The sequence below is a fragment of the Platalea leucorodia genome, assembly GCF_965183815.1.
Source record: "Platalea leucorodia genome assembly, chromosome: 23".
Taxonomy (NCBI): domain Eukaryota; kingdom Metazoa; phylum Chordata; class Aves; order Pelecaniformes; family Threskiornithidae; genus Platalea; species Platalea leucorodia.
Window position 1 is genome coordinate 1494570 of NC_138845.1, and position 23588 is coordinate 1518157.

At 55.6% G+C, this 23588-nt stretch overlaps 2 protein-coding genes across 4 annotated transcripts in view; both read right to left on the reverse strand.

Annotated features, from left to right (window-relative positions):
• The window catches only part of SPATS2 (spermatogenesis associated serine rich 2), a 30665-nt gene extending 10660 nt beyond the window's left edge, over positions 1 to 20005 (reverse strand). The window contains exons 1-7 of one of the 3 annotated variants that reach the window (XM_082332630.1): positions 19923 to 20005; positions 11283 to 11598; positions 3468 to 3547; positions 3079 to 3187; positions 2065 to 2114; positions 643 to 901; positions 177 to 386 (exon numbers count right to left, since the gene is read on the reverse strand). In XM_082332630.1, the coding sequence (XP_082188756.1) occupies positions 177 to 386; positions 643 to 901; positions 2065 to 2114; positions 3079 to 3187; positions 3468 to 3547; positions 11283 to 11307 (733 nt within the window). In that variant the 5' untranslated portion in view covers positions 11308 to 11598; positions 19923 to 20005. Of the gene's footprint in view, positions 1 to 176; positions 390 to 642; positions 902 to 2064; positions 2115 to 3078; positions 3188 to 3467; positions 3550 to 11282; positions 11599 to 19922 lie in introns of those variants that run through there. The other 2 variants (XM_082332629.1, XM_082332631.1) reach the window with 2 other exon arrangements.
• A 1115-nt stretch (positions 20006 to 21120) lies between these two features.
• On the reverse strand, positions 21121 to 23336 carry DNAJC22 (DnaJ heat shock protein family (Hsp40) member C22; the record flags this gene model as incomplete). Its single annotated transcript, XM_082332678.1, has 2 exons — positions 21121 to 21300; positions 22548 to 23336. 2 exons carry the CDS (start codon positions 23334 to 23336, stop codon positions 21121 to 21123), a joined length of 969 nt encoding a protein of 322 aa, XP_082188804.1.
• Positions 23337 to 23588: the final 252 nt, after the last annotated feature.

The following is a 23588-nucleotide window of genomic DNA, read 5'->3' on the forward strand; positions in this document are numbered from 1 at the left end:
GAGCAGAGTGCAAGTTACTGGCCAGATAATAAGCAGCGTGTTAGCTCGCGTTAAAATCAAAGTCCAGTATGCCTCAGCACGGTGTCTGTCAGCGACACCGCAGAAGAGGCGGCGAGAATTTGGCCAGCAGCAACCTGCTCCGGCGTCGGAGAGCGCGCAGCCCCTCCGGGCCTTACCTAGCTTCTTGTTTGCGGGTGAAACTGCGACGTCTTCCAGCCGCGCGACAGACAGGGAGGCAGGAGTTGAATTGCTCGCTGCTGATCTGGACAGAGACCTGCTAGCGCTCCTCTGCTCAGGCCGCTGTCTAAGAGACGAAGGGCTCTGGGAAGGATGCATGGTGAGCGATTTTGTGTCAAAGTCTGCTATCCCATTCTCTAGTTCAGGCACTGCTGTAGAAAAGCACACTCGTTTAAAGGGGAACGAGAAGAGCACAGCAGAACACTGACCGCCTCTTTACCACGACAAGCAAAAAAAAAAAAAATCAGAAATCAAGGTGAGCTGCTCTTTCCTGAAGAGCCATCCAGACAAATCAGCGCTCAAAGCGGACCCAAAACAAAGAAGGAACACAAAAAAGTAGGAGGCAGCTCCTCTGCTTTTTAAACGCTCGCCGCCCGTCTCCTGCGCTACTTTACAGGGACTAACCTGTTCGGTCAGGCATGTCTGGGGCAGCAGGCTCGCAATCCTCCAGCTCTCTGGCATCAATCGAAAGTGCATCCAAACCTTCGCTGAGCGAGTCCACAGACTCCGTGTCGTGGGCACAGCCGTTGACATGGAAACCGTTAATTCCACCCTTCTCCGAGTTGGCCGACTGCTCCTCTTCAGTGGACACCAATTTACCGGGGTCTGGGAGGCCAGGGCTCGATTCCGCTTGCGGTTTCGGTTTGGTTTTCTTCTTCTTGTTCTAAGGATTAGGTACCCACACCACAAAGGGGGAAAAAAAAAAAAAAATGTTAAGCTTAATTCCTGAAGGGAAAATTAAGCTTATGCTTACAGGCTGAAAGTAGCTGAATTAAATGCTTTTTCAGCCAGCCCGGCTGTTGATCCTATTAACAGTAGGAGGGATTTAGTCAACAATGAGGACGGATACAGTGGCATTAATGAGGTGCGAATACATTATCCTCTCCGACGGCGTGCCAACGCGAGCGATGCACGGGTTATCAGAGGAAGGCTGCATAACTGATGGGCAACAGCGGCGAGGTTTGCGGCTGCGACCCGCAGCACCAGCCGGGTCGCTTCGGCGGGCGCTCGCTGGCACGGTGCAGCTGCCAGGGCGCTCTGCGAGACCTCGCTCTGGGAAAGCTGCCCTCGTTTCCCAACGCGGGGCTATTCAGCCACGCTTCTTCCCTCTCCGTTTCTTGCTGGTGCTTTTCAGGTATTCAGAGGAGTCCTTTTGAATAATTATGATTTTATTCTTGCCCTGGCGGATTTAGGTATTATAATATCAAGTACTGAAACTTTGCAAATCTTTATTTAACCCTTTCACCGAGGTCTGAGCAAAGAACGAGGCAAAACACTCGAGAAAGCTTACGTGACGAAGATATATATTTCCACAGAGCTCAGCATTAAACGCAACTGTTCAGCTCCAAAGGTTACCGATGAAAAATGGAACAGCATGACTATCTGAAGAGTGAATTACAGAGCTCTGTTGAAATAAATGGACCCGATAAAGATTTACTTCGGTGTGGGGCTGTGCGCGCGGATTCGGGGTCCTGTAGAGGGTCAGCAGAATAAAGGCGACTGTAAGGGCAGAAAGTCTAGAACCCTTTTTTCAGATGCTGCGTTCGGCACAATGTGTCCGGCAACTAAATTAAATGCAAATGTGGCGAGAAGATGATGTTTACAACTTGCACTGAAGTTACCGTGTAAATCTTTGCCCTGAACAGCGAGGCAGCCAATAACCTAGTGATTAAGCCCGTGCATCAGTTCTGCTAACATCAATACACACGTTTGCTCTCTGCTTTCCTTTCCCATCTAAATCACGAGGAATGCCTACTGTTCTCTGTAGCCTAAATCCTCAAATTACAAATACAAATGCCTTAGCAATGGATATTTTAAAAGCGTTACCTTTTTTTTGCCTGTTACAGTCCATTCTTTCAGTACTTCACTGGCATTGCCTGAAACAAAATGCAGCAGTGAGCAGCGGGCGAGGCACCCACACCAGTTCTTTCCCGGTCGTGTGGAAGTGCCTCCATACCTGGAGCCAGGTGTAACACTCCCTGCAGCCAGGTGTAACACTCCCTGCAGCCAAGTTTCAATTCTTTTAGTTGACGTAATAAAAGGATCGGTTTCATTTTTGCTTTGGGAGCACACTGCTGAACGGGACTAATCCCTTACACCACAGTGCCAGCTCTTTCCAGGAAAAAGAAGAGGGGAAAAAAAAAAAAAAGCCTTCTCTTTGGCTCTGTCATACTAAAGGTTTAGGTCCTTGGAACCCTGCTGGAGCATGTTCCGAGCTCGGAGGTTGCGTTCAGGTCAGATATCTGCTGGCCTTCCCTCCCCAGAGACGCTGTGTCAGGATGCCCACAGTCTGAGGAGCGGCTGTCATACCTTCCGTAGGCCAGAGGCAGAGCGCTGCTGTCAGCCACGGCCAGCATGGAAATAAGAGCTGCAAAGCGACAGGCGCTGCCACCAGCAAGCCTCTTTTTCCAAGGTCAGAAAATCCATCTCATGCAGCATGCCAGCCGGACCCAAGAGGAGATTTGTGAGCCAGGTTTCAAAGTACAAACAGCGGCTACGGAAGCCGAAGACGTTCCCGTTTTGTACACATCAACACGAGTTTCTGTAATTGAGCATCAAACCTCCTTTATCTAAGGAGCTATCGGACGCTCATCTCTGCCTTGACCCCTGGTTGAACAAACACCAGCTAAAACTCGGGAAGGGAATCATCCGTTCGTTATCTTTGCGGATAGACTCTGCTTGGGCGTGCTGAGAAGCTACAGGAGCTTCTGCTACCCAGTGAACTTACTGCAGACAGCCCTTTCTGCACAAAGCCTGCTGCTGCTGCTGCAGCAGGTCCGTACACGCGGTACGTACGAGCTACGAAGCCGCAAACCCCGCCGAGAGACCAGCCGCCGTTACCTTCCATAAAGGCTTGCACTGTTTTGTCCACGCAGTTGTCAAAATGCTGCAGCACGAGGACGATCTCATTGTTGCTCCTGTTGGGGACTATTGCACGCACCGCGCTGATCTAGAGGGAAGAAAACAGGGTACCATATAAACCGTTTGCTTTATCCCACACGGAGCCTACAGCAACCCTTCCGCGAGCAGTCTAAAACCGTAAACGATGACTTCCTTATAAAACTTTAATGTGCCGGGACGATTTAGCCTGAATAAAATTTTGCTTTTGACAGAGCTGCAGTTAGCTCCCAGACAGAAACATATTTCATCTCAGAGAGGAGATGAAGATACAGCGTTCAGGAGCTCTTCCACGGCACGTGGCGAGTTAAGGTCTCAGAAGACACATTTACCTTCTCCTTCATGTTTTCAAAGGTTCCTCCTTGGGCCATCACAGTATTGGACTGCACATCAAAAATAAACCCAGACGGATCTGCGGAGACAAAGGAGAGGGAAGCTCTCTTCTGAACAACAGGCACCGAGAGACATTTAGAAAGATAGGAAGCAAGAGGTCAGCTCCGAGGTGTTCCTTTGCCAAGGAGAAAATTGAAATCCCACGAACGCACGGTGGCTAACTCTGTCATACGGTTAGCAGAGGGTTATTAGCTGCTGAGAGTAAAACGTGCGATATTCCAGCCTCGTTTAAGGACCAGATCCTGTTTAGCCCGGGTAACCCCAGCTGAATCTGCTTTGCCAGTGCCCCCCACTGAACTCAAGAAGCCGACTCACTCCCCAGCTCCGGGTCAGTTTAAACCGACCACGGATCAAATCCGCAAGCCAAAAATCACAAGCCCCAACCGGGCTGGTGCAAAACAGAAGGGGGCTGAAGCAGACCAGGCCAGGACCGCTCCTCCATTTCCATATTGATCTTTTACTGAGTTAATAAAGAGTTAACACAAGCGCTAGAGCCTTCGAGCAGCGTGGTTAACAATTTCCTCCACCTGGAGATACAAATGGCAAGCAGACTGATAAATGGGTTTGAAGATCCAGCAGCTTGTGTTCCCTGCCAGCTATAATCTCCAAGGTAATGCTTATATGTTCCAAAAGAGACCCATAATTGAGACAGCCATCACCAACAGGTTTGCTCCCTGCCAGCGAGCAAAGGTCACATAAATCTGCAGGCCCCACCGTTTCACCGAGAGCCCCCGACGAGCGCCTGGTATCGCAAATGCGCGCTCGATTTTCCTGCCGAAGGTCTGAGCAGGCTAAATTTCAGGTTTGCTACAGAAAAGGGATGTAGCTGTTCCTAGATGTGTTTTGCTACGACAGAACACGCTTCCCATCGGTATTTTAGCCACATCTGGTCTCGGGAAGAGCACGGGCAGGGGCCGACGGCAGGACCCCGAGGGTTTAAGCACCCCCCAGCCCCTTTCCAGGGGGTTCACGCCCGCGCACGAAGCCCCGGGCAGGTTTCCTAGGAGGGCGTTTGCCTGCCTGTGCTTTGACGCCTCGAGCCCTGCGCGGAGGCCGGGAAGCACAAGACCACGGCGTTTTTTTCCGCGGAGCTGCTCCGGTGGCTTTGGGGACCGCCGGGGCAGGGACGCTTTGGGCAGGCCAGGGTGCTCTGCGGGGACGCTCGCTCGGTCGCTGCCCTTTCTGCTTTAGCTCAGCTGATATTCCAAGCTGCTGATTCATGTTCTTTCCCTCACCTCCTCTAAATAACTCGTACGCGATTTTGAGACACACCATTGACTTCTGCGGTTCCCAGACATTGATGTAGCATTTAAACCGAGATGCCTCCAAATACAGTGACAGAATTGTGAACATGATGGAAAGGTCAGCCTCTTATTAAGGCTACAGATGAACGGTTAAATTCTTCCTCGCGCCGTCCTTACCCGTTTCAGCCCCATGAGCGAGATTTTCTCAAGTTTCCGAAGCTCACAGAAGTACAAGTTACCAACTTTCTAGTCCTTAATCTTGTAAATGGCTTTCAGGCTCCCATCACCGAGGGAGAATTAGCAATCTTTTTTCAAAATCTTCATTGCAGAGCAGCCACCGAGGACCCAGGTGCCAGGAAAGATGAAGTTCAGCTCCCCCATGCAGCACATTTTCAGCTACTCAATCCCATCCCTTTCCCACATCTCCATTTGCGCCTGGTTTTAGAGGGGACCGAGCTTGTCGGCACCTCGCTCCAAGCCGCCTCTCCAGCTTCCAGTGGCTTCGCTACGGCCCAGGTCCTCCTGGCGTTAAAATGTTTATCATGCAAAAATTATGCAACGGAGACTACACCATATCCATTTGATATCGCCCTCGAGCGCTCCCCAGCATCATTAAAAGGGCTGCTGGCACTCAGGCCTCTCGCGACAGCGGGTATTTGCAAGAAGGGACGGAATTTAAAACACTCACGCCCGCGTGGACAGAAGCCTGGCAGCCACCAGTGACTTCGGGATTTTGGAATTAACGTCCTTGTGGGAAAGGAAAGCTGCTTCCCAAAGCCGGGGCTCGGACTATGCATGTCATGTCTGACACGACGAGTCAGTCAGACACTCGGCCCGATCTCTGCTGCATTAAAACACACACCGTGCAGGGCTGCCCTGTCGATTTGATGTGATAAACCCCAGAGACGCCGCCAACGGCCTTAATTGCTTCTCTGCTCGTAACTGCATCCTTCAGAAAAACGAGGTGGTAAGAAATCATTCACCCCAAATCATTTACTTCTGTGTTTCAGCGCTGCTTGTTGGACTCACAACACCGGATCTCTTCGATAGAAACGCTAACGATGCCAGGAAGAATCCACCCTACCAAATATCAATCTGCTCCTCCCGTAACTCCGCTCATTAGGCCTTTCTGTAGGAAACACGTGCAAGAATTAAAACTACAGACCTAACAAATGCCTGCTCTGCTTCCCGGGGCACACGAAATAAAACAGCCTCACACCCGACACCTCGAAGAAGGCAAAACAGGGGCCAGCGTCTCCCCCTCAAGCCCCCAGGTCCAGCCGAGCGGGGTCCCGGCTCGCTTTTGAGCCACGGCAGGCAGTCATTTCGTAAGGAGGCACGGAAAAGAAATAAAAGCACCAGCCTAACAGCTACGCAGACGGCGTCCCAGCCAGCGTCACCGAGCACACCTTAGGAACGCGGACGGCGAGGTGACATTTAGCTCCTCCGAACCCGCCCGGCACTTCGTCCCCACCACACCCACGTGCCAGCTCGCGGGAAGTTTGCACAGCAAAATAGCTTACAAAACCGAAAAACCCCGCTCCGAACGCCAGGTTCGCCCTCCTGCCCCAGCCAGGACGCTCGCGGGCGGGCGGCTTTGGGGAAGCGGACAGCAGAGCCACTCGAAGCGCTATGCAGTCAAGATTCAGTTAAACCGTGCAACATTTATAGACTCCGTGGCTTTTCGGTAACTGCGCCGGCTCTCCCAAGGATAGCGCGGGAGACCTCGGCCAACGCGAAATAAAAAGCTCTTAAAGAAATGGCACCTTGCTGCTCGCTCAGAGCATCTTCAATTTGCTCTAATCACAAGCACCTTCAGCAGCCCCTGCGTCGCGAGAATCGGGAGGTGGCCGTGCCCGGGACTGCAGAGGGGACGGGGCAGGATTAATGCACCTTCCCAGGACAGAGTAAAGAAGCCAGAATATCATTATCCTATCAGCCTGTGCTTCCAGTTACGCCAAAGTACCCCCAAATACGGGGCGGGGGGGGAAATAATCAGGATTTCTGGAAAAGTGCTAGGTAAGAGATGACATCCGCGGGAGCTTTCCGTGGTTTCAGGGCTCCCAGGGCATCGGGCACGGCACTTGAAGCAGAGAGACCACTACGGGCTGCGTCCCCCACCTCTCACGTGTCGTGCTTTTCCGTACAAATCACACCAACGCACACTGCTAGCTTTCCCTGGTAAGAGCAGTTCTTGCTAACAGGCAACAGAGGTACCAACGCTAAGCTCTCTCCTCACGAATTAGAGAGAAGTAAGGACTAAGCCGGGGTTAGAATCAATATTCCTGCGTTTGCTGCTGTCGAGACGTTTCATTGATATCGGAAAAAATTACACAGAAACACCAACTTTCTCCACGATCCAAGGGGAAGAAGATCACCACCACACGGCACCCTGAGCCCTCCCTTCCCCAAAACACATACGATATTTGAGCGGGTCTGTTGGGTTACTAAGCTGTGCTTGCTCGATTTCTGTCCCTGCTTGCTGCCCGGGCGCGTTCGAAGTCGGGGCCTGGTGCCTCAATCAGCTGTTGTGGAAACTATTTTAATGCCCCCAGGCCGGCCCTGCGATATTCCCGCAGCGCACGGCCAGCCCGCGCAGGCGGCAGCTGCGCCGCAGAGTCTCGTCTCAACAAGAAACGCCACTTTCTTGCTTATTTTCTCAAACAGATTTCAAGGGGCCGAGCACGCAACGCGGCCTTCTCGGTCCAAACCTGATACAGGAAAGCGATCGGTTCGCCAGGGTGTAATTACGAAAAGAAACTTGCTGTGCTTCAGAGGGAGTATGGCTACGCAGGCAAGAGATGGGCTCGCGATTTGAAGAATTCATTCTGAGGTGAGCAAATTAAACCTTCCAGGCATCCGATCTCAGAAGCATCTGGGTGGCTGCTGGACGGCAGCGGAGGAGTTAGCCTTGCATTATGCAGGCTGCCTTCCCAATGCCAGGCCGTGTTCACTCAAGGGCTTGGAAGACCGGGGGAAAAAAAAAAAAAGAAATTAAATATGGAATAAAAATTAAGTTTTTGCACATCAACCATATGCTCAAAGTTATGCTGCTAAAACTGGGTATTTCTGCCCGGCACAAAAACCGGGTATTTTTGCCCCAAAGGCAGGGACCTGTCGGGACAGAGCTCTCCCAAGCCCCCGTCCCGCTTCCCAGGGCCGGGACGCAGCGGGAGCAGGGGCCCGAGGCCCCCGCGGCGTCACCGGCCCAGTCCGGCCGAGGCAGCACGCTGCCGTTTCCCGGCCACTGCCGCAGCCGCCGTTTTAACCTGCGCTGCGCCTTCTGCTTTGGACACGCAAGCAGCGAAGCAGAGCAATCAGCTCTCGCCGGAGCCAAGGCAGCGAAGCCAAACAGAGCCATTAAGGTAATTCAAACCGCAGGACGCCGTCTTCCCCCTCCCATCTCATTTCCATCTACACATACAAAATGCAAAATTAAATTAAACCTGCGCATTTCCAGAGCGCCACGCTCAGCAGAGTGATGCGGCTGAAGTTCCCAGGAATTCCTGCCATCGCCTGCGTCCTCGTACCGCGCCCCGCTCGCTCACACGCCAGGACCCCATTTATTTATCAGGTTACAGAACACATGCTCAATATTCGCCTTTGTGCACTTTCAACGTAACTCACAGCAAGTGCTGCCTTGCAGAGTAGCTCCGCAATCTCCCGGTTCGCCGGATAACCAGAAGTTACCCGGACACAGCACACAGCCTGCAGCCACCCCGATCGGCAAAGCCTGGTTTGCGCAGAGCCGCGTCTTCTGCTCGACTGATGCGTTGTTAAACCAAGTACGAGCTCAAAATCAAATTTCTCCCACATTTGGGGTTTCTGTAAAGGCTCTGGCGTGCAGGCTCCCTGCTGCTCCACACCGCCCCAGCTGAAACCCTCCCTTCCCAGCGACGGATACCAAAGACCTTTCGCCTTTACCAAATTCACGTAGGACAGTTTTCCATCAATTGAAATGGCTCCTCGATGTATCCAGATGAGGAGGAACCCCAGTGCTGCTTTATTCAGGAACCTGGCGTGCCTAAAACCGTGGCTGATGTCCGATGGAAACAAGATTTATGTGATTGCTTTGTATCCCGGGGTCACCAGTCATTCCCGAGCCCGGTGGCTGCTTGCACTCAAATCAATTAATCGAGTCGGAAGGGGGGTGAGAGGGAGCGCACGTGCTTCGTGCTGGGGGAAAAACAGAAGCGCTAAGAATCCAAGATCACCTCAGACAGCAGCAAACCAACAAACCCACCGGACTCTGGGGAAGTGTTTATTTAGAGACCTGGCATCACTGAGACCACCTTTCCTTCGGATGGCTGCATTAGCCCTTACAGAACACACCAAAGCTGAAAGGAGCCACCCAGTATAACCCAGACACGGACCTAGGGGTGGATGCCCACATTCCGATTCTGAATGGGGATAATTACACGAGTGGTTTAGAGACTGAGCAGTTTTCTCCTCAGCATACATCTTTTGAGTAAAGAGCTATTGACAGCCAGTAATATTCAGGAGTAGAACACGATTCTGTGCCCAAACTTTGCATATACATTTTTGCAAGACTTAAAAATACCCTTCCGAATAGCTCAGATGTTCGCTCTGTTCTGTAGCACTTCTAGGAAGAAGAAACAGGTGGGCTTCTGATGCGGTTTCAAAACTGCTGCTTTAATAAAAATAGGTCTGCCTCGGTCGCGCTCTCCCAACTCCTCTCACCGGCCCTGTGCTACCCTGCAAAGGGGTTTTGGTTTGCTTTCAGAAAGAAACTGGGAAGACACTCCTTACCTGGCCAAGGTACGCTCCTTTACAGAGGACTGGGAAATATTTCTGGACTGCATTAACATTCTAGAGCAGCAGAAAAGTAGTAATTGAAAATTCAATCACAGTCCAAACAGGACAGGGCACAGCCAGAAGAGTCTGCAGCTTTAACTCTCACCTCCCCTTGCGTCCACATTGCCACTGCAACGCGGACTGGAGAAGAGCCTGCTTAACAAAGCAGGGCATATTTTATATCCCCGGTGGCGGAGCGAATTAAAGCCTACTCTGCATTCCTGCTCGGTGTCAAATATTTATGTCCACGATCCCTTTACTTTTCTTTAGGAACCCAATACGTGCCGGCGCTGCCCCGCGGGTCCTCTCTGACACGCTCTGCTTTCTCCTTCGGCTGGGGCTTTGCCAAGCCCCTGAATCCCCTCAGGGCAGCAGCTTCCCAGGTTTTCCCCCGTTGTCTCCTACGGATTTCTCCTGCCGTTCCCCTCCCCAGACCCATTAATTCTCTTCTGCTGTAGCCTGGTGTGTTTTTCTCTCCATAAGTCCTCAGCAACGACGATTGCTGGGCTCCGTTTCCAGCACCAGAGAGAAGTCAATTTCTTAATGACTTGTACCGAGGCTTCCAGGAGCACAGACACAAACACAGCGCTTTAAAAATCACTCAAAAATTAGCCTATACGATAATTTCCATAACTGTTACTAATTGCTTTGAATCATGTATGGATCTAGCTGTCAAAGGACGGCTGGGCTCCTCAGGTAGACACCGTTTCTATGCCAAAGCTGCTAGGAAAAAAAAAACCTACAGAGAACAAAAGCTCTTCTCTCGAGGTAGAGGACATGAATTGTCAAACCCATTCGCCTTAAATTATTAATTAGTAGTCAGTTCAAATAAAAAGAGAAGCGTAACCCTCAACCCCCCTCCTCCCCCCACCACACACACGCTTTGGAATTAATGTTTCGCACACGACAAATAAGATCCCTCACTGAAATAAGCTGCTTGGCGCCAGAACAGCTTTCCCACTTAACATGCGATGGCAGAAGAAGGAAAAGCAGCCCGTGCATTCGGAGACAAAGCAAGGGAGAGCGCTTCTCGCAAACTTGCCCGTGGCCCTTCTGTACCTATCTCGAAGGAAAAAAGATTTAAATCGGTCTAGTTTGAATCGCGTCCCCAGGAGGCGCGGGCCTGAGCTGAGCCATCCCCCCTCCATCCGATGCCTTGTTTCTTAACCGGATTCCTGGCAAGCGGCTGCCGCAGGCAGCACAAGCAGGTCCAAGACAGAAGCCTGCCCCGAACGGGTGCGCAAGGGAAGGGGGCTACGTCGTGGTAGCGTCAGTTCCACCAGAGACCCAGACACCCCTCAAATTCACCCCGGCCGAACCCAGCCAGGGGACGTCGCGAACCAGCCGGGGACCCCAGTAAAACAAAAAAGTTTGGCTCCGTAACTCTGCAACTCCTACACAATATTTTTTTTTTTTTCCTGTTGTCTGACTGGGAAAGCGATGCGATACTAACATTAGACAGGAACGCGTGAAATCAGAACTGTCCAGCTGGACAACTGAAATGCTACTAAAAATGTCACGAGACCCAGCAGGTTATAGGATGTCACTGCGATAGTGACAATAAGCTGTCAAGTGACATCAGCAGCCTTGAAAGGAGTACAGCAAAAGCAATTAACCCCTTTCCTAATTGATAACTTTGGAATCAATAGTGCTGTTCATTGGCATTTGATGATATCACATTCACATGCATCTTACCTTTTGTATTTTGCTTTTTAGACATCTCAGCGCGTTTGCTCTAACGTCCAGCTATACAGGAGGGGGGAAAAACCCAGAGTCCTCGCCCTTCAGCAACGCAGCTGGCAGTTGCAATTCACACACCGCCTTGTATCAACGCGGGAAACGGCAGATATCTGGTTTGGGATGGCAAAAATCCCAGCTGCGAGGGCAAACGGGGTCTGGAGTTGTCAGAAATCTGCTGACAGGCCAGCAGAGCACTACAGCTCCTTCCTCTGAAAAGCAACTTCTTGTCACGGAGCCTGACTGCAGCAGTCGGTATCGGTCTTTTCAGGTTCTGAGAAAGAAGGAAGAAAAAAAAAAAAAGGAAATAAGAAAATTGCTACCGTAGCAGCCAAGGCACACCTCGAGTCTCCCAGCTTGTCAGAGCTGTCTTGCTCGTGCTTTTTAAGAGTAAAATTTGTATTTTGCTTAAAGGCACGGTGAAACAACTAGCCAGGAAAAAAAGCAACATTAAATATAAAGCAACAAGATCCCTACAGACCCGGTACAGTTTCAACAGGCTTAATTCACAGCTACTGTAAGAGACTGTCATTTAAGCACGCAAGCGGAAGAACCGGGAAGGTTTAGAACCCATCATAAAAAAACCACATTTACACAAATGCCAGCATTTACGGACGCGAGAGCGTGGTTCCTGCGCTCGGTGACCACGCTCACGACGGCACGAACTCTTCCATCTCTCGTGCGTTAACGCAACCATCCCGGGGAAGGCAAAATTCGCTTTGCTGCCAGCACCCAAAAGCACCCAGATTTTAAATGCTTTTACTGCTTATTTCAACAGCGCGCAAAACGCAAGCCTCCCCCAGCGAGACGGGGCAGGGGCAGCTCCACGTGGCATTACATACGTGTATTTTCCTTCTGCTCCCGGCGCTCCTGATTTAAGGAGCCAGCGAAAGCCGGCACGGCATCGAGTAGGATGACAGGTTAAACAAAGAACAACAGGATCCGCAAGGTAAGGAAACAATAGAGACCTCCCGGCCACGGCAAGCCCGCCTAACCCCAAGGAAGGATCTGGCCCCCGCTACAAAACCTCAAAGCCGTACGCAGAACGGAGCGGGAAAACCCCCAAAATTGCCATTTCCACATGTAAAACGCAGGTAACCGAAGACGCAAAATATTTCAGTAAACATCAGGAGACCGCGTACATTTTAGCAAAACCCACACGCTCTTGAAAATTTAACGACAGCATTGAGAAACACGCATCTAATTTGCTCCAGAAATAATTAGAAGTTCAACTCCCGGCCGCCCCGATCAGGGTTATTTTTTAGGGATGTGGTTTACAAGGCTGAGGAATGCAGCAAGGCTCCTGCAACACAGGAACCGGCGACGCTGCCCCGGGGTTCACCGACAGGGTCCTGACGAGCCTATTTTGATTTAAAAATAGACGTTTCCTATCATTAGAATTTTCCTTTATTCGCTACACAGGAGTTCAAAACTTATTTCTAAGCAGCGACGCTAGCAATCTAAATCCGAGACGGAGGCAACGCTCGCTGCCTGTGCAAAAAAGACTGTGCAAAAGAATTTTTTACCTGCAAACAGGGTCCCGAAACGAGAGGTGGTTACAAACTCCTGCCTCGCCGCCTTCAGCCCTCCGAATTAAACGCCTTCAATTCGTTTTGCTGCCTCGAGGCACTAAACACCACCTCGTAAAAACCGCGGCATTTGAAACTCGGCTCAAAAACACAGAAGCCGGGGAATTTAGCGAAGGATTAAGCCGCCGTATCGGGACGCGAGCGGCCCCCGAGCTCGACGCCTGGCGACGGCCGGCAGGTCGAGCTCTGAGCTCTGCCGGCCGTGCTGGCGCGGCCGATGTGCTTTGGTTTGCACGATTACACCCAAGTTTCACTTCCCTGCCTGAGCGCTTTGTGTCCTCGACCAGGAAACGCTCTGCTGGCAGCGCAGCCATCCAGCTGCCGGGAACCTCCGGGACCTCCTGCGGTATCAAGATAACCTCGGCTTGCGGGGAAGGAAAGCGCTCACGCACTGACCTATGATACCAGCGCTAAATGCCTTCGGTATATATCGCTGGGTTTTAAAAACAGACAAACCCAGAACCGCGCTTTAGCGCCGTCTTTATAATTCCATTTTTTAAAGACGAGCGTGCTTTAATCCGGAGGGAGCGTGGAAATACACAGGTACTGACAAAAGCCTGTCGCATCGCGCTGGAGAGTACTTTACCTGAACTCCCTCAAGTTGTCTCAAACTTAATTCACGAAACAAAGGAACACTTAAAAACTGCCTCTGCCTGTACATCCCCGAAAAGCAATTAACTGCAAGAACACTTCATTCAGGCAAAGTCTAGAAACGAGCTGTAAAAAACAGAAGTTGCCAGTAAAGAAGTTATCAGGGAATCTCAGAAAGACTGAGAAACACTACACCTTATCACCCTAGAAATATAGTTTTACCCACTTCAAAGGAGAAAAATAAACAGTAATTAGGTCTTGGGGGGAAAACAAACAGCGTACAGCAGGTTCTGAATTACTCTTTGGCAAGCTAATGTCTAAGCACAAAAGTCATAAAATAATGGACTGGAAACAAAACCCCACTGATCTGATGAGTACAAAATGGCAAATCTTTACTCCTTGATGATGCAATTAATATTTCCTCCGATTAACCCCCCGGTAAGAATCCAGAGCCAGTCGAAAGCAGCTCCGGCTCAGGTCAGGAGCGGGGTTCAGGCTGCTGCGTGACCTGCCTTTAACTCCGCCGCTCTCCCGGCGGATCGGCTGGAAAATTCAAGGCGGCTGTTCGCTGGGAACCTTAACCAGATCGGCGCGAGAGGGCTGTAAAACACACGAGCGTTTTTAAAACCCAAGTGGAAATTTCAAGACTGGTAAAATAGCAAAGGTTAATGCAAGTTCAAATAAACTCGTTACGGGCGGCGAGCTCCTTCAGATCAGGGCGATATCGGGCTTATATAGCGCACCGAACGCGTCTGTAGAAGCAGTAAAGCATCAATACACAAACGTCAAGAAATCTACCGGCAGGATTAAAATAAAATATTGTAGTTATAACAGAACTGACGGGGGAGCAACATAACCTGCAGAAACCCCGCTCCCTCCTGTCACAGGCAGAGCCACCAAACTCCTCCCAGAGCTGCCGGCGTTCAGCTGACGGCATAAAACTTTTCCAAATCGCACTGGAAACGCACGTTATCGTTAAATGCACAAATATCGGCGCATTCCGGCTAATTGAGAAAGAAGGAAAAACCACTCGGAATTTTACAGACAGCACGTCAAAAAAGAAACGACTTCTAAATCCCCCACCCGTGGCGTTAGCTTGCCGTGCTATTCTTGCTCTGTCTAGACAGATTATTTCAGTCAACTTTGGGAACTCGATAGCTCCCTGTTTGAAGGGAAAGGAGATAAACGGTGAGAAATTTGTCTGGATTTTTTTATTAGTCTATGGAAGGTGCTTTTGCTGAGAAATCTGGAGTTCTGCAGAATAAACAAACCTGCTTCTGGGGAGGGTTTTTACCAGGGTGGGTGTGGGGATCTCCCGGCAGGGCGGGCTGTCCCCGGGCCGCAGCGTAATTCAGGCTGCGCGGCAGCATCTGGCTAATTGGCTTTTGAGTTAAGTAGTCCCTTACCAAGCTATTTTAATCTTGTTGATCAAGCACGTAAGAGTCGTTTCTGTGAGTACACACCACAGCGTTTCAGTAGAATAAATTGTCCTGTTTGTAATTCATAATCATTCTCAAATAAAAAAATCCATTTTCCAAGCCTCCGGCACCTCGGATGACCCGGGTGTTTTCCTACAGCACCGGACCCCCCCGCTGCAACGCACTCGCGCAAGAACGAACTCAATCTTATAGCGTGTCCTGAAAAAAAACAAAAAAGCGACAATTACACTAGAAATTCAGGAACTTATTCTACCCGTCACGGGACAAAACTCGGAGGAGCGGGTTTAACGTGCCCGCTGCGCGCGGGAGCGCCCCGACGTCCCCACCGCCTTCGCCGGGCGCTGCCAGCCCCGACTCGCGGCACGACACAGCCTGGCTTTTCCCAGGCCTCCACCGAATCCCTCGGGAATTTACGCAGCACCGAAACCCTGAGACTTCGGGGTTTTTTCGGCAAATACCTGTTAAGTTACAGCAGACCAAAACACGCCCGTTCGTCTCATGTTCGACAGATGCCTCAGTCATTTCTGTTCGAAGAACTAACTTTTTTGCCCTGAAACAGAGCATGAAACGCGTCAGGCCAACATTTTAACCAAAGCCAGGCGGCGTTACTGCCCCGCATCCGAAAGGACGGCAGCGCACCGTTCAGCAGCGAGCGCAGCACAAGCCCGACTGTAACTTGGGGTTTTTTTTCCTCTTTTTTTTCCCCTCCCTGAAATGGAGACAACCGGTTTTCAGAAGCTCCTTCCACCGAACCACGGCTCGGTCAGAGCGCGCGGGGACGGAGGAGCGCGGCCTCCCCGCCTCTCCGAGCTCAGGTCCGGGAAGGTCCAGCGCCCGCAGCCAAATCCCTGCCCGCACAAAGCCGCTGCTTTTTCTGTCCTGGACAAGTCCTTTCATGGTGAAGGATCGTAAAATCGTACAATACAAAGAACCATTTTAGGATCTAAAAAAATAGTTTCTTAATGTCACTCTTGGGGTTTGGGTTTTTTTTTTTTCCAGTATTTCCTCAGGAATGAACTGAACATTTAACCTCAGAGATAATTAGCTGTCTATATTCTGTTTAAATCCACACATTTATTGTTCCTTCACCAAATGCATTATGCAGAGCACGGCTGGGCATTAGCTATTCTCAAACATCTACCTCTTATAAGCCAATTGTGTACCGTTTGGCAGCACAAAGAAGTAAAACTGCGTATTTCAGATGACAAAACATTCCCGTATCTATTCCGACGGCGCTACAAAACCCCACCTGGAGCGTTTACAAATACTTAAACAAGATAAAAGAGCAGACCACCGGGTTCTGTGCTCTTCAGGAGGGGGCCGCCGCGCAGGGTCCCCGGTGGCACGCTGCTTCCCACACTCACTTTCCAGACAAAGGGGTACTGGGAATTGCTGGGAATTGCTGGGGGGATTTCTGGCGCTTTACACAGCGACGCGAGCAGAGCAACGCGGCAGAAGCGAAACGCTCTCGAGTTGGACACCAAATTCTGCTTTCCTGAGGCAGAGACCCCTTTGCAGTTTGTCTTCGGGTGCGCTCTCCATCCCGTCGGCGCTTTCCGCCCCCCTTCCCAGCCAGCCCGCCGGGGGGACCCACTGCGATGGAAACCCGCACACCTATGTTCGTCCTGTGTAATTTTGCGTGCACTGCTACTATTTTTAGGTTGTCTTTGCCAGCGTTGCAAGCTGGAAGAGTCTCAGTGACTTGCCAAGAATTGTTTCATATTTAAGAGGATATATATACGTGTCTTTTAGATCAAATTTTTCTTTTTGTCAAAGTATCTAAAAATCAGAAGCTTTTGAAAGAAGGAAGGAAAAAATAATGGCAAAGACAGCAGAAGATGCCACCTTTCATTGCCCCCCTTTAAATGATGAAAACATCCTTCATCTCCCCCAGTTTAAATGGGGAGAAGGGGATTACTGTGGCCCTGCTAGAAACCCTCCCCTCTCCCTCAGCTTTTGCTTTGATTATAGCTAATCTCCAGGCCTGATATCCCAAGACAGAGCTTGAAAATATCATTAAAAATGTGCCCTATATTTTAATTGCCAGATCTATTATTTTTTTAAAAATGCAGTACCTATATATCCTCTTCAGATTGCGAGTCACCTTTAGAGCTCCTTTGTCCTGAACCCAACAGGAATCTTCTGCTTAGGGGTTGCATGGCTCAGGAAAATCATAAAATATTTAAATGCCCCTTGAAGAGTAAGCTACAAATTAAAAAAAACAAAACCTTACGCGTTAAGACAGTTCCTGCAAGAGGAATTTAGTCTGGCAAACCTGAAACGACGGTAGCCTCAGCACACGTCGCTGTGGCCACATATATGTGATACACAGCAGAAAAGCTGCAGAAGCCGCACACAACTTCCGTGCGGATCGTGTCCGAGAGTTAAGACGGGCCACGTGCGCTTTGCTGGCCCGGCGCACGCGAACTGCGTTGTGAACGGAGTATCGCAATACAGGAATTCAACGCCGAGGCCCCGAGCACCGGCTGCGCAGAGGAACGCCGTGCGGCAGCGGGAGAGCGACACGGACCCGAGCGAGGCCCCAGCGGGGACGCCCCGCGCGCCCCAGCCGTCGGAAGGCCCAGCAGGCTGGGGCTACGGAGGGAGAGGAGAGGCTGCGGTGCTGTCAGACCCACGCTTCTTCCCCTCCGCCTTTCGGGAGGTCAATACCCACCGCAGCCGCTTCTGGGGAGACTCTGCCTTTGCTCCTCAACCCCAGCGCAGACAAGGCCGCGCTCCGTCTCCCCGGGGCGGGTTTCGAGGGAAGCCAGGAGCTCGGTGCCAGCTACAGTCGTGAGTGAAGGAGCTCTCACACAGATGCCCACAGCCCTTTCTGCTCTACCAGACCTCCTCCAGGTCCCAAAATCTCCCAGATTCACGCCTATACTCCAGCCGGACGGCGTAACGGGGCACCCCCAGCTTGTGTGAGCAAGTCCTCCTTAGAAAACACAAAGTCCCAGAGCCAAACAGTACAGCAAAACGCTCCGCACCCTCTACCTGCAACTTTTGAGGCAAAAGGCCTCACGATCTACAATACCTCCAAAGAAAGACGTGGCAGCCAGAGCATTCCAATGGAAGCATTTTGCAGGAAACGCAGAGCAAAGTTAGGGAAGAGCAGTCACTATGAAACGCTCAAAATCATGAAAACAGCTACCGGGCTCTGGCGGGACACTGAAGCGATGCCACAGGCAGTCGGTGGGGAATTTTCTGTTCTGAGTTTACCTCCCGTCAACGAACAAAGGCTCCACACAGAAGCTTTTGTTTCTGTTTGGGCATCTCAAGCTCCTCTGACGGCCCGATGATGGCAAGCTGCTTTGCAAGAGAACTGATCGGACATCACCCCTGGCAGAGGATCGTTACAGCCAGGGAAGATGATCACACCGGGGGCAGGACTGAGGCACCCTCGGAAAGAAACCCCACATCCCTCACAGGATTTTCCCCCCCTCTCCAAACCAAACAAAATCCTATTCTTCGCCTTCCTTCCTATGGAACCGCGGTGTAGGGCTTGTGTCTGCGGGGAAGGAAGCGTCACAACTTCTCTGCAACAGCTCCCTCTGCGGATACGTTAACGCCTCTTTTGCTCACTCGGGAAGCTGATCATCGAGCACAAAACGAGAACAGCACCCACGGGGGACAAGAGTGGGGATCGGGCACTGGAAGCCACCTTCGAACTTACTGCTGCCTTGCTTTCTCGTGGAGGAAATCCCGAGTGAATAAGGGTGGGGAGGGAAGTCAAGCTTTAGGTGTGCTAAAGACCACAGCCCTGGGGAGGCATGGGGGAAAATAACATTTCCCTCTTTGCGACTCAGCCTGCTTTTCGCCACCCTCGTTAGTTAATTATTTGTGTTACGGTAACAACTAAAGGCCGCAGAACGAGACCTCCAAGCACACCGGGAGAGGATTCCTGCCCCTGGGATTTAGGAGCCGGGTCGGCAGAGGAGGAGAGGCACGGCGGAGCAGGGATGAAGGACGGCGGGCGGAAGCAACGGGCGAGCTGGGCTGTGTACGTGTACGGGCTGCGGCATAAATAATGCATTAACCCTCCTGACCGCCCGCTCCGGCCAGGCGCGCCAGCCCCGCCGGCCTGCACCCCCCCGGCCCCTTTACCCCATGAAAACCCCGCTCCCCCACCCAGCCCGACCCCGAACATCTGCAGCCTCCCCTGGGCCCCCCACCCCCGACCCCTGCCCGCCAGCCCGGGGGCCTGTGCCGGCTGCCCCTTCCCCATCGCCGGGGCTGCGGGAGCGGGGCCCTCCCAGCCCTTCTCCAGCCCCCCCACCCCATCGCCCACCCTCCCCGGGCACCCCCTTCCCCTCGCAGCACCCCTCCTGCCCCCCCCATCTCACCCCAGCCCACCCCCCAGGCTGGGCCCTGCCCCTCGGAGCCCCCCCCCGACCCCTGACAAGGCCCCACCGCCCCCCCTACCCCACACAAGGCCCCTCTGTGCCCCCAACCCCTCACAAGGTGCCTCAGCCCCCCCAACCCCACACAAAGCCCCTCAGCCCCCCCCCGACCTCTCACAAGGCCCCTCCCGGGCCCCCCTGCCCCACACAAGGCCCCTCCGCCCCCTCCTACCCCCATACAAGGCCCCCTCAGACCCCCCTCAAAGACCCTCAGCCCCCCCCCCACCCCACACAAAGCCCCTCAGACCCCCACTGCCCCTCACAAGGCCCCTCCCGACCGCCCCGACCCCTCACAAGGCCCCACCGCCCCCCCGGGCCCCTCAGCCGCCCCCCCCATCCCACACAAGGCCCCTCAGACCCCCCCGGGCCCCTCAGACCCCCCCATCCTACACAAGGCCCCACCGCCCCCCCGGGCCCCTCAGCCCCCCCCATCCCACACAAGGCCCCACCGCCCCCCCCCCCCCCCCCAAGGCCCCTCCCGAGCCCCCGGCCCGGCCCCCGGCTGCGCCCTCCCTCGCCGCCCCCTCCCCCGGCTCCTGCCCGCTCTGCCCCGGGCGGGCCCGGCCCCGCACTCACCGGCCGCGGCGGCGGGGGCCGTCCGCCCCCCCCCTCACCTCAGGCCGCCGCGATGCACCGGGGAGGGGGGCGGGGGCCGCGGCCCGGCAGGAGCCCTCAGGCCGCGCCAGCCAATCGGGACGCGGCTACCGCTGGGCAGCCAATGGCGACGCGAGATCGCCGCACCGCGCCCGCCCTCCTGGAGGACCCCACCAATGAGAGGGCGGGGAAGGCAAGGCTCGGCCCGCCCTCCTTCGCCTCCAGCCAGTCAGATGCGGAGCAGGGGCCGAGCCTAGCGCTCCTGGCCAATGAGGGGCGCTGAAACGCGGCTCGGCGCGAGGAGGGAGGCATCCCGCCAGCCAATGGCGAAGCGGCCCAGCCGACGCGACTGCGAAGGCCCCGCCCTCTCCCGCCTCCGGCGCGAGGGAGAGGCGTGACCCATTTCCGCCGAGAACCAATCGGATCCGGCGATGCCGAGGCCCCGCCTCTCCGCCCCCGCGAGGGGCGGGGCGGGGCGGGGCGACGGGCGCCGAACGTGGACGGAAACTGCCGAGAGCCACCGCCCTGCAGCGGAAACACCCGAGTGCGCTCCGGGAGCGGCCGAAGATGAGGGGCGGCGGGGGCGGAGCTCGGAGGGACGCGGGTTCGCGGCCCCGCTCCGCCCTAACGGCCCCGGGCCCCGCTCCGCCGCTCCTCCGGCGGGCACCGGGGCTGCGGCCGTGCAAGGGCTGGCGGGTTCCTCCTGCAGTGCCCGGCACAGGTCGCCGTGCGGTGGTTCGCACAAGCCCCCATACAATGGTTCACACAAGCCCCCAAGCGATGGTTCGCACAAGCCCCCGTGCAATGGTTCGCACGAGCCCCCGTGCAACGGTTCGCACAAGCCCCCGTGCAACGGTTCGCACAAGCCCCTGTGCAATGGTTCGCACAAGCCCCCGTGCAACGGTTCGCACAAGCCCCTGTGCAATGGTTCGCACAAGCCCCCGTGCGACGGTTCGCACAAGCCCCCGTGCGACGGTTCGCACGAGCCCCCGTCCATCGCTTTGCAGCCGCCCCCGTGCGATCGGCCGCCCCGCGCACGCCGCGCTCTGCTGCGCGCTGCCTGCCCGGCCCGCGTCGCGCCGGGCGAAGGAACGAAGCAGCGGCAGCGAGAGGGAAGCCCTGTGTTCACCGACCCCCCCGCGGCTCTCGGTCCCCGGCGCGGCGGGGGCTGCCAGCGGCATCACCCCGCCGCCGCTCTCCTGGGCCCCGCCAGCTCCTCGTAGGCCTCCTGCAGCTCGATGAAGCGCCTCTCGGCCTCCTCGGCCCGGTGCCGGTTGTGGTCCGGGTGCCAAAGCTTCACCAGCTCCCGGTAGCTCCGGTGCACGTCCTCGGCGGAGGAGCCGGCCGGGAGGCCCAGGACCTGGGGGGGAGAGGGGTGGGCTGGGAGGGTGGTGGGGACCCTGCCGGGCCCCCCAGGGCTGCCTCTGCCCTCAGCAGCTGCAGGCGACCCCAAACAAGGTGTCTGCCCCCCCCCAGGGCGTGGGAGCAGCCAAACCCCGTGGATCCCTCAGCACAGCATCCCACCACAGCATCCCTCCCACCACAGCATCCCACCCGCCGCAGCATCCCGCCGCAGCATCCCACCGCAGCATCCCTCCCTCCACAGCATCCCACCCGCCGCAGCATCCCACCGCAGCATCCCACCGCAGCATCCCTCCCGCCACAGCATCCCACCCGCCGCAGCATCCCACCGCAGCATCCCTCCGTCCACAGCATCCCGCCACAGCATCCCACCGCAGCATCCCACCGCAGCATCCCTCCCGCCACAGCATCCCGCCGCAGCATCCCACCGCAGCATCCCACCGCAGCATCCCTCCCGCCACAGCATCCCGCCGCAGCATCCCACCGCAGCATCCCACTGCAGCATCCCTCCCGCCACAGCATCCCACCACAGCATCCCACCGCAGCATCCCTCCCGCCACAGCATCCCACCGCAGCATCCCACCGCAGCATCCCACCGCAGCATCCCTCCCGCCACAGCATCCCACCGCAGCATCCCACCGCAGCATCCCACCGCAGCATCCCTCCCGCCACAGCATCCCACCGCAGCATCCCACCGCAGCATCCCACTGCAGCATCCCTCCCGCTACAGCATCCCACCGCAGCATCCCACCGCAGCATCCCTCCCTCCACAGCATCCCACCCGCCGCAGCATCCCACCGCAGCATCCCTCCCGCCACAGCATCCCACCGCAGCATCCCACCGCAGCATCCCACCGCAGCATCCCTCCGTCCACAGCATCCCGCCACAGCATCCCACCGCAGCATCCCACCGCAGCATCCCTCCCGCCACAGCATCCCGCCGCAGCATCCCACCGCAGCATCCCACCGCAGCATCCCTCCCGCCACAGCATCCCACCGCAGCATCCCACCGCAGCATCCCACTGCAGCATCCCTCCTGCCACAGCATCCCACCACAGCATCCCTCCCGCCACAGCATCCCACCGCAGCATCCCACCACAGCATCCCACTGCAGCATCCCTCCCGCCACAGCATCCCACCGCAGCATCCCTCCCGCCACAGCATCCCACCGCAGCATCCCACCGCAGCATCCCTCCCGCCACAGCATCCCCCCTCCACCCCAGGTACCCAGCGCCGCATCCCGCACCTCGTACGCCCGCTGCTGCCGCTCACTCCAGCTGCTCAGTTTGAAGCCGGTGCTGTGCTCCCGTGCCGGAGAGCCGCTGGCAAAACCCAGGACCTCTGCCAGGAGCCGGCCGGCGCGGAGGGGCAGGAGCAGGAGCCTGGTGGCGGCGTGGGGCACGGCCAGGAGGGTGCCCAGCACCCCGGCAGCGCCGCAGAGCCCGCGGCAGGCGAGCGGGGCGGTGAAGGCCAGGCACGCCAGCCCCAGGTGGTAGAGCCGGGCGGCCAGCCGGGGCCACGGTGTCCCATGGGGCTTGTAGCGCCGGTGCCGCTGGGCAGCGACGCTGGCGGCCAGGCTGGCGGGCAGCACCGCCAGCACCCGGCCCTGGAAGAGGAGGGAGGCGAGGAAGGCTGCGGCCAGGGTGCTGGGTGCCTCCGTCGTCTGGTCCCCCACCGAGGCGACCAGCTGCACCCCCAGCCCCACGGCCAGGGGCTGCGCCAGCAGCGCCGGCACCCAGGGCAGCCCCAGCGCCGCCACCAGCCCGAAATACGTCCCCACCGCCACCTGCCCCGCCAGGCGCAGGGGGCTGAGGGCCGGCACGGTCCCACCGCGGGCCCCGGGCGCCCCAGCCCCGTTGGCGGCGGCCACCCAGCCGGGGAGGTGCCAGAAGTCCCAGAGCCAGCCGCCGCCGAAGCCGCCCAGCGTCAGCATCCAGAGCAGCGCGTGGCTGTCCCGGCCCAGGTAGATGTGGTGCAGCCCCAGTGGCCCCCCCAGCGCCCACAGCCCATAGGCCACCAGTAGCCGCTTGGCCATCCTTCCCCCGGCTGCGGTGACCAGCTCGGCAGGGCTGCCCGGGGGGTCACCGCCCCGGCGGGCACCGGCACGGCCCCGGCATCCGGCGCCCTGCGGGACGGACAGTGCAGTCAGGGACCCCCGGTCACGCTGTCCCCCCCGTGCCAGACCCCTCCGCTGACCTGCATGCCCACCCAGGGCCGGTGCGGGCCCACCCGGCGTCCTACATGCCCGCTCAGGACCAGTGCATGCCAACATGGCTCCCATGTGCCC